At 62.8% G+C, this 9,289-nt stretch overlaps 2 protein-coding genes and 1 long non-coding RNA gene across 3 annotated transcripts in view; 1 reads left to right on the forward strand and 2 right to left on the reverse strand.

The window, feature by feature from the left end:
• The window catches only part of MYBPC2 (myosin binding protein C, fast type), a 17,048-nt gene extending 13,755 nt beyond the window's left edge, over positions 1–3,293 (reverse strand). The window contains exons 1-7 of the mRNA XM_023520160.1: positions 3,275–3,293; positions 2,139–2,228; positions 1,638–1,727; positions 1,365–1,513; positions 871–988; positions 233–281; positions 49–108 (exon numbers count right to left, since the gene is read on the reverse strand). Coding sequence (XP_023375928.1) covers positions 49–108; positions 233–281; positions 871–988; positions 1,365–1,513; positions 1,638–1,727; positions 2,139–2,228; positions 3,275–3,293 — 575 coding nt within the window. The remainder of the gene's footprint in view (positions 1–48; positions 109–232; positions 282–870; positions 989–1,364; positions 1,514–1,637; positions 1,728–2,138; positions 2,229–3,274) is intronic.
• A 1,449-nt stretch (positions 3,294–4,742) lies between these two features.
• LOC111729167 lies at positions 4,743–6,198 on the forward strand. The gene is made up of 2 exons (XR_002776124.1): positions 4,743–4,839; positions 5,226–6,198. It is a non-coding gene; the product is annotated as an uncharacterized LOC111729167 (long non-coding RNA).
• Positions 6,199–6,666: 468 nt separating this feature from the next.
• LOC105301780 (DNA polymerase delta 1, catalytic subunit) overlaps positions 6,667–9,289 on the reverse strand; it is an 11,113-nt gene continuing 8,490 nt past the window's right edge. Inside the window, exons 12-15 of the mRNA XM_023520161.1 lie at positions 9,033–9,105; positions 8,545–8,759; positions 7,983–8,133; positions 6,667–6,980 (exon numbers count right to left, since the gene is read on the reverse strand). Of these exons, the coding sequence (XP_023375929.1) occupies positions 6,682–6,980; positions 7,983–8,133; positions 8,545–8,759; positions 9,033–9,105 (738 nt within the window). The 3' untranslated portion in view covers positions 6,667–6,681. The remainder of the gene's footprint in view (positions 6,981–7,982; positions 8,134–8,544; positions 8,760–9,032; positions 9,106–9,289) is intronic.

Here is a 9,289-nt window from a genome sequence, read left to right on the forward strand (position 1 = left end):
CCCCTGGGGCCGGTCCTCCCCTGTCCTCGCCGGGCGCGGCGGGCTCACCTCTTCTTCAATAGGCTGCTGAAATCCAGCTCGCCCGCGTCTTCCGACTTCCCTTCGCCCCTGCGGCCATTGAGACGGGGCGTGAACTCCACCGAGGTCCTCTCACCCCAGACTCACCCCGAATCCCCAACTTCTCGCCTCGCCTGATCCCCCGGCCCGTCGCCCAGGGCCCAGGGGCACTTACGATCGCCTGAAGCTTTCTAGACTCTGCGCGGAGGTGTCCTGACTGGGCGCTGGGGAGAGGCAAGCGGGGAAGGGAAGCTGGGCTGGAGGCGGGGCCCGATCTAAGACCAGGAGCACCCCCCAGACCCATGCCACCTCCCCCCGGCCTTTCCTTTCACCTCCTGGACCAGCACACCCCCTCACGTAGGCCCAGACGCCCTCTGCTTTCACTCCTCTCCCTGGCCGCCAGGCACCCCCTTCCCTCCATGGCCTAGCCTCTCTCACACACGGCCCACACTCCTCCCCACCCAGACCTAGGCGTCCTCGTTCCCTGTGCCCTCCAAAGATAAGCCCTCGCATCCTGGACTGCAGACCCCCGGAGCCCCTACACCCTCAGGGCTCCACGCATATGCCCCCAGATCTGCGTGACCTCCCGTTAGTCCTGGACACCCTCACCCTAAAGCCACAAACCCTTATTCTCTAAACCTGGCCCGGCCCAGGTTTAGACGCCAGAATCTACACCTGGCGTCTGTGGATGGTCTCCCCAGTTCCGAATGCCCCGGCCCCTAAATCTGGACTCCCTCATCCACAACCCTGCCTCACCTCCACATCTACCCGCACCCCAAACCCACCACCTGGGCCGCACGCCCACCAGCGTACCTTCCACATCGATGTTGAAGCTGCAGCTGTCGCACACGTCCTTGGCCTTGACCTCGAGGCGGTAGTCACCACGGTCCCCCAGCATCACCTTCTTGATGTGCAGCTCCACGTTGTACACCTGGGGGCCGGGGCCAGAGGCGTGGGTGCCACCCCCACCCACAACTCTCCCTCCAAGTGTCACCCCTGCCCTGTGGGAGGGGCCGGCTGTCTCTTCCCACGCCTAGACGAACTCGACCTTGGGACCCACGTGCCTGCCCCCTGAGGCTTTTCTGCGAATGCACAAGTCCAGGCGCCACCTGACCAAACCCAAAAGCTCTCCCCTCCTGTCCAGCACAGCCTCTACCAAGCGGCCCCAACCTCCCTCCGTCCTCCATCTGTGGGGCTCCGGCCCACGACTACGCTGCATGCGCTCACGGGCCTCCCTAGAAGCGGGGCCCGCCTGCACGACGTCCAGCCCCGGCCCCTACACCCCCGGCATCCCGCAGGGGCCTCACATTGCTGGCGGAGTCGTGGGTCTCCTTGAAAGAGAACCGAGCCCCACTCTTGATGCCCAGCTCCAGCCATTTCCCCTTGAACCACGTGATGGTCGGCTTGCCAGGGAGCTGCTTCCCGTTCACCTGGGCCCTGACTGCCACATCATTTCCTGGGGGACGAGGGGGCGACACGGGGACGCTACAGAGAAGACTGCGAAGCTGAGAGCCCCCCGCCTCTCCTCCCTCAGACCCAGGGCTCCGGGCCCCCGGCCCCTGCTCCCCAGGTCCCCTCACCATTCTCCACCGACACAGATTCTGGCCTCTTCAGGAAAATGCCGGTGGGCTCCTCGGCGGTGGGGGTCTGCTCCTCGGGCGGGGCTTCTTCTGGGGGACAGGGTTAGGGGCTCTGAGGCAGGCTGGGAGGGGGCAACAGGCCGCTTTGGGGATGAGGCCTAGAGCCACGGAGGTGCCCTTTGTTCAGAAGCCAAAGGCCACGGCCAACGTGGCTTTTCCTGACCTGGGAAAGACCAGTGTGTCCCCCAGGGGGCTATGTGACCTTGGCCAGGCTCCCCCACCCCTTGCGTTCTGAGCTGCAGGGCTCAGTGAAGAATCGGGTCACTGGCTGGGGCAGGGGATTGACGGCCAGGCTAGGGGCCCCCCGGCTCTATCCTGGGCTGTGAGTGGGGGAGGGGCAGGTCAATTCCTGGGCTGTGGGGAGGACAAGGAGGGTACAGTGGGGTGAGGCGAGCCTGGAGAGGGGGTGAGGTCCAGGTTCTGCCAAGCCCACCGTCTCACCTTTGGGGGGCTCTGCAGGAGCCTCCTGCGGGGGCTCTTCCTTGGGAGCTGGTTTGTCAGCATCCTTGTTTGGGGGGGCCTTTTTGGCCGCTGTGACATGGGTTTCCGATTGAGCACAAGCTCAGCAGCCTCTCCTTCCAGAACTCAGGAGTCTGGGCCACCAGCCCCCTCCTCCCTCGGGCCCAGGAGGCCAGCCCTCCAGATAAATTAAATTTATGTCCGGTCCCCAGAGTCGATGTGATCCGGTTTCTCCGTGCCCCGCCCACCCCGGCCACCACTCCCTGACCTTTTGGGTCTTGCGGGTAAAATTAGCTCTTCCTCTGGGCTGGAAACTGGACACCTCGTGCTGACCACAGCACCTCCGCCCTGCCCTGCGTGCTGTGCTGTCTCCTGGCCCACCCAGGTCCCAGCCGCGGTGAGGGGCTGGACCCCCACTTCATAGGCTGGTTGGTATGGTGCCCCGTGTCCTGGGTACCCCAGGAGGGGGGCCTTCTCCAGGGGATTGTCTCTTCTGTTCGTTTCCCCATAGAGAAGAAGCCCCATCCCCATATAAAGAAATGCCCCCTAAGCCCATTCAAAGGACCCCAGTCTGCACATAAAGAAAGGTTCTCAACCCCTATACGGAGAAGGTTCCCTATTCCTACATGAGGGAAGCCCCAATTCCCATAGAAAGGAGGTCCCCTCATCTTCATACGGAGCTCTCTTCACCATGCAGACAGGAACCCCTAATCTCTATACGCAAGACAGCCTCACTTCCCTACAGAGAAAGGCCCCAATCTTCACACAGAGAAGGGGCCGCTCCCCACCCAGGGGACCCCAATCACTACACTAAGACACCCCAATCACTACACTAAGACTCCCCAATCTACGCACACCGGACTCCCATCCCCGCCCAGGAAAAAGGGCTCAAATTCACGGAGATTCTCCATCTGCATCCAGAGATGGGCCCCCAACGCCCTACAGAGGGATCCCCACCCAACACATATATGGGACCCCCATGCCGCCCAACAGTGGGAACCCCTCCCTACACAGAAGAGGCGCCCATTCTCCCAACCCTATAAAGGCAGGAGCCCCTAGTCCCTATTCAAAAGGGACGACCCATCTCCACACAGGTCCTAGGGAGGCCTGAAAACCACCTGGTTTTGGCTCAGGCATGTCGCGGACCTCCTCCCGCTCCTCCGACCGCAGCTGTGTCCCGCTGGGCCCTAAGGAGGACAGGTGGGCCCCCAGAGAGAGCCCTTTAAGGCTGCGGTGACTCCCAGGAGGCTTCGGGAGGATCCGGCGGGCCTCCCCACCCGCCCCTGCCGCCACACAGTCCCACCTCTCGTTCTACAGGACGAGAAACAACAGCGGGACAAGGAGAGATGGGCGCAATGCCAGGTCCCAAGGGAGGAGGGGGCTGGGTTAGGACACCTGTGTCTGAGGAAGGAGGCTGCTGGGTGCCTGGACTCCTGGGTCTGAGGCCAGAAGGGACCTGGGGTCTGGGAGAAAAGGACAAGAATGAGGGCCCGGGCTCCTGGGTTCTCGTAGGAGAGGAAGGGGCTGGGGTCTAAAGGGGCGCATGGCACGGGGGTGGGTGGGGGCGGGGAGGAGGCAGGGTCCAAAAAGCCATTCTTAGCATCTGCAAGTCAGGAGTTTTCGGGAAACCAGAGCCGGGAGGGAGAGTCCGGTTTCCCAGCGTGGGCAGGACGGCGGCCGGGGTGGGGGTGCGGGGGGGGTGTCTGTGCCCGCGGGGAGGGCGCCGAGGCTCGGGGACTGCGGAGCCCCGCCCCCTGGCGTGCGCGCACCCGAAGGCCTGGGGCCGCGGCCACCTGGGACCCCGGACTGGCTTCCGCCCCCGCCAGCCCCCCGCCCGCTCCCCGCGACGATTCCCGGAGCGGGCGCGGCGGGCACCGGACGTGGGTGTCCTCGCCGGGGGCGGGCGCGGAGGCCGGGAAGGCCCTGGAGGGCTGCCCGGACGTTGGCGCCCTTCCCGGCAGGGGGACCTGTGGCTTTCTGAACGGGAGTGATGGTGGCTGGACCTGGGTCGGGGGGGGCAGGTTGGGAGAGGAGAGGGTCTTGGGGACCCCAGGTATTATAGGAGGAAGGCAAAGAGGTGGGCGTGAGAAGGGAAAGGTGTGGGGGGCTCGGGGTGCGGGACCCGGTGTGAAGGAAGGCAAGTCCTCTGGGTTTTCTTTCTGACCACCTCCCCCCTCCCCCTTTTCCAAAACCCCCTATGAGCCGGAAACTTCCCCGCCTCCAGGAAACGCCAAGCCAACCCGGCGGCAGCCTCCGTATGACGTCACGGGTTGCCAGGCAGACTGCCACGCCGCTCCCGCGTCGGCGGCACCGCGCCCGGCCCCGCCAGCCAGAGGGCTGTATCCAGAGAGAGGAGCTGGGAGATTCAGAGAGGGAGGACAGAAATCTGGAAAAGGGGGACAGAGACCCAGAGGGGTAGACACAGAGATGAGTGTGAAACAGAGACCCAGAGAGAGAAGGAAGCGGGGAGAGAGCCGAGAACTCCAGTCATCAAGCGACAAAAACTGAAGCGAACCGGTGCCTGTAGCTCAAGCCTTCCAGCTCAGCCTGGTCTGGCTCTAACTGCCGCATCCATCACCTCTCTCTTCTCCCCCCGCACTGTCCCAGTGTCCCCGAGGGCCGACAGGCCCCAGTAGACCGGCAGCATTGCAGTCCCTGACAAAGGAGGTCAGTCTCCTAGGAGGTCAGTCTACCTTGATTTGCTTTATTTTATTTTATTCCATACTCAGGGCAATGATGATAGTTTTTGCAAAAAGGACCTCATTTGCAAGAGGAGGCCTTGGGGAAGACATTTTGTCCCCCACAAGCCCCACCCGCCTGGGCCCCCTCCCCGAGGTGGGGGTGGCCGCGTCCTTCTCTTGAGGGCAGGTCCCAGCCTGGGCTCTGCTCCCAGACATTGTGCTCCCCTGGAAGGCTCTTCCCTCCCTGTGTCCGTGAGTCCGTGATGTTTCTTGCTTGTCCTCCTGGCGGTCAGTGCGGGGGGGAGGAGGAATTTCTGGAGACGGATCAAAAGCCTGTCCACAGGGCCACAAGGGACCTTCTCCATCTTCCTCCTCTCCCCTTTCATAGAAAGGACACCTGGGGCCCAGAAGCAGCAAGTCTTTGACCCTCGATCCGTCAGCCACCCGGGCTCAAGGGCCTGGGACTCAGGCCTCAGCTGCGGCCTCTCATACCCTGGGGGATCCAACCAGAGCACTCACAGTTCATTCAGCCTTCACCTCTGGCTGGGTCACACCAGGGCTCGAAATGTGAGGTTGGGGGCCCAGGCAACTGAGAGAAGCCACCGGAATAAGACAGCCAGGGGCGGTGGGGTCCGAGAGGGATTGGAGCACAGAGGCCCCATTGGGAGGGTCTAAGAAGCCTGCCCGCTGTGACTGCATCGTGTCAAGTTTTAAGTGAAGGATTTTGTAAAATCTCCTTCTATTGAAATGTCAGCTAATTTGGATCCCCCCTTCAAAACAAACAAACAAACAAACAAACAAAACAGCAGTGAACTGAAGAAAACCCACTGGAGGCACCTGATCTACCCCACAAAGGGTGGCAGGTCACCGGTTGGAGATTTCTAGTTAGTAATGACATGGGAAGAGGGGCCAGCAAGATCACCCACAAATCTTCCGAGTGGCCAGGATGATCCCCAGCGTGGCCCTGTGGAGGGCACCCCGAAATGGAGAAAGTCCCATGACGCCTCAGGGCTGATGCTGTGGTACCCAAAGGCACCCATCAGGTGGAAATTCTGGGCCGGCCAACATGCGATTGGAGGATCCCAGACAGACAAGGGGACCCCAGAGGTGGCCCGGACCTGACAAGGTTCACTGAGGTCCCCCCAGATCTGACAAGAGTGTCTTCAGACATGATCAAAGATCCCAGAGCTGTCTTAGCTGTGATTGGAGAAGTCCAGACGCAAAAAAAGTGATGGCAAGGTAACTCCAGAGCACCAGGGGATCTCAAAGGTGATCAAGGGATTTGGGGGGACAGATAGGACAAGAGTCGCAGCTGGGCACAGAGCTCTGAGACATGATAAAGGGGACCCAGAGGTCCCAGATATAACTAGAAGATTTCAGAGCTGACAGGAGGAACCCAGAGATAAGCAGGGATCCCAGAGAGACCCTGGACAGGGCTTAGGGGTGCTGGCAGCACCCCCCTCTCCTTGTGTGAGACCTGTGGGCTCACCCTCCCCCGGGGAAGATTGGGGGATCATACACACAAGAGGTCTCAGAGAGGTCCCCGGCCTGGATGGGAGACCTCAGACATCACAAGGGGACCCCAGAGAAGCTCTTGGGGTTCTGGAAGCACTGACCCACCCCCTCCAGAGACAGACACACGGTACAGTCGTCTATGGGTCCTATGACCCAGGCCACGCAGATCCTGGGGATCCCGGACATGACAAGGGAATCCCAGAGGGGCCCTGGGCAGGGCTTAGGGATTACGGCATTCTCCTCCGCCCCCCAGTGTGGGGAGTCCACTGGTCCTATGACCTAGGGTGTGGGGACGCCAATGTGACACCGGCGTGGAGACCCCGTTGGGCTCAGGCCCGGCGGGCGGCGGGCAGCAGCGCACTGTCAAACTGGTAGGTGAGCTTGCGCTTGACCTTGCGGATCTCGCCGGTCTTGGCGTAGTTGCGCAGGGCGCGCGCCAGCTTCTGGTAGGTCATGCGCTTGCGGTTGCCCTTCTGCTGGCCCCAGCGGCGCGCCAGGAGCTCCTTGTGCTTGGAGGAGAACTGGAAGACCCCGGCGCCTGGCTCCACCCACCACACGCACTCACGCATGTCGCCGCGAGTCAGCAGCCCCAGCAGGAACTGGTACAGGCGCAGCTTCTTGCGGGCCCCTGTGGCGGGTGGGAGGTGTCAGGGGAGGTGTCCTGCCGGGCACCGCCCCCCACGCCCATCCCGCGGCAGCCCGCCCCGCCCCCGCCGAGCCTCGGTCTCCCCATCGAGCGAACTGGGGTGAAGGAGGTGGCCGTTACGTGCACCTGCCTGGTTCTGTCTGTGCCCCGCCCCCATCCGAGGCAAGGCCCTCCCCCTCCCTGAAGCTGTCTTCCCAGGACCCCCCTGGCCGACCCCTCCTTCTTTTCTCACGATTTGCATCTATCCTGTGCTCTGCTTGGCAGGGGACCAGACACCAGACAAAACCCCACGTCTGCCATTTCCAGCTTAGAAACGTGACCTTGGGGTGGCAACTGAACCCCTCTGCGCTGGGCTACGAATGAGGCTAGTGTGGTGTGTGTGTGTGTGTGTGTGTGTGTGTGTGTGTGTGTGTGTGTGTGTTTTACTTTTACGAACTTCGTGCCGGGCGCGTTATGATGATGAGCTCATTTCGTCTTCATCATAACCCCACGAGCTGGGGGTGATGGTGATGACGTCCGTTTTACAGGTGGGAAACTGAGGCCGGAACAGAGGAAGCTGCCGATGACCCCAGCCTCTCAGGGGCTGTGCCTAACGGACGCTGGGCACAGAGGCTGGGAAGCAAGGGTTGACTATGTGGGAGCTCACGCCGTAATTGTATCTGTTGCTACCGTGTCGGGAACGACGGCGGAGACGCGCTGAGCGTCATGTGGCTCTCGCTACCTGCCTTCTCCCGCTTGATCCTCCCAGCCACTAGAATCAGACACTTCCTGTCATCCCCGCTGTGCGCATGGGAAACCAAGGCACAGACAGGCAGGCGGAGGCCCGCGCCCACGGTCCCACAGCCAGCAGGGACCGTGGCCGAAGTGCCCTCGGCGCTGGAGCGCACTGCAGGTGCTTGAGAAACCGTGGTCCTTCCGCCCCCCTCCCATCTCCAGTTGGAGACCCCGTCCCCCCTCCGGCCCCGCCCACTCGCTCCCACGTACCTGCCTCGGATCCCCTCCCCTCGGGGCTGGCCACTAGGGCCTCATCTGACTCGCTGTCCGAGACCTCCAGGGCGGGGCTGTCCAGCAGCAGGTCCCCCTCTTCAGACAGCATGGGGCTGGGGTACGGGGCGCAGGCCGAGGGGCCCAGGGTCTGCGGGAGGTCAGGGTCACCTGCAGTCTGGGGGCCCCCTTTTCTCCCTCCCTCTGCCCTTGGCCCTTGGCTTCCTCCTCCCGGCCCCAAGTGGCCCTCCCGGCTTGGTTTACGGCCTGCACCCTGGCCTCAGTTCTGATCTCCATGGTGTGGCTGGGGCAAACCCGGCCGCCCGCATGAGAGCCCACCCCACGCAGATGACCTGGGCCGCCCCCAGCTCCGTGCGTGCAGCCCCCCGCTCAGCCGTGCCTCTGTCGGCCAGTCAGTGCCATGGGGCAGTAATGGTACCCAACCTCGGAGGTTTGCCAGAGGGACGAAGGGGCTAACGCGCACACAGGTTCTAACGCAGTGCCTGGCACCAGCAACCCCCGATCAAATGATGGAGATTTTGATGGTCTCTCTGCCCCTCACCTGGCCAGTGAAGTCCTCCGTGGGGTATGCCGGGAAGCCAGGCCCTGGGGCCTCTAGGCTGGGGGTGGGGTCGAGGCTCCCCGCAGAGCTGTAGGTTGAGGGTCCATAACAGAGCTGGACACCCTGGGGGTGGCCAAAGGTGGCCACGGCTGGATCGAAGGCTTCGTAGGAGGTGGCAGGGACCAATGGGGCCTCGGTCCAGCCCCACAGGGAGTCTGGGGAAAGGGCACTGAGTCAGAAGCCAGGAGGTCTGGCCACGCCCCCACCCCCCCGCACTGGGAGCCCCCTGGCACAGTGGGGCCATTGTGGGCCGTGCAAATCTCTGACCCCAGGATTTGCATGGGTGGGAGAGGAAAAGGAGGAGGCTGGAGGCCTGGGCTAATCTCGTCCTGCTGTGTGAGGGGACAGTGTCCCCTGGGCCTCAGCTCCCCTTCCTGTGAAAGGGTCCAAGGAGCAGGTGGGAAGGGGGCTGGGCCAGGGTCACTCACCTGGAGCCCCCTCTGAGTCAGGGTAGCTGGGGTGCTTGCAGCTGTCCAGATCGTAAAAAATTCCATCTGGGTACTGATGGGGGGGCAGAAAGAGGGGTCATCGAGGCTGCAGAGAGCCCCCCCACCCAGAACAGCAGGGAGACTGCACAATGGATGCGGGGTGGGTGGCAAGAGGCTGGGAGAGGAAGAGAGAGACACAGGAACTCGAGGAGAAACACACACAGAGACAGGGCGAGGGGGCAGAGACGGAGAGCAGG

The sequence above is a fragment of the Pteropus vampyrus genome, unplaced genomic scaffold (assembly GCF_000151845.1).
Source record: "Pteropus vampyrus isolate Shadow unplaced genomic scaffold, Pvam_2.0 Scaffold250, whole genome shotgun sequence".
NCBI lineage: Eukaryota > Metazoa > Chordata > Mammalia > Chiroptera > Pteropodidae > Pteropus > Pteropus vampyrus.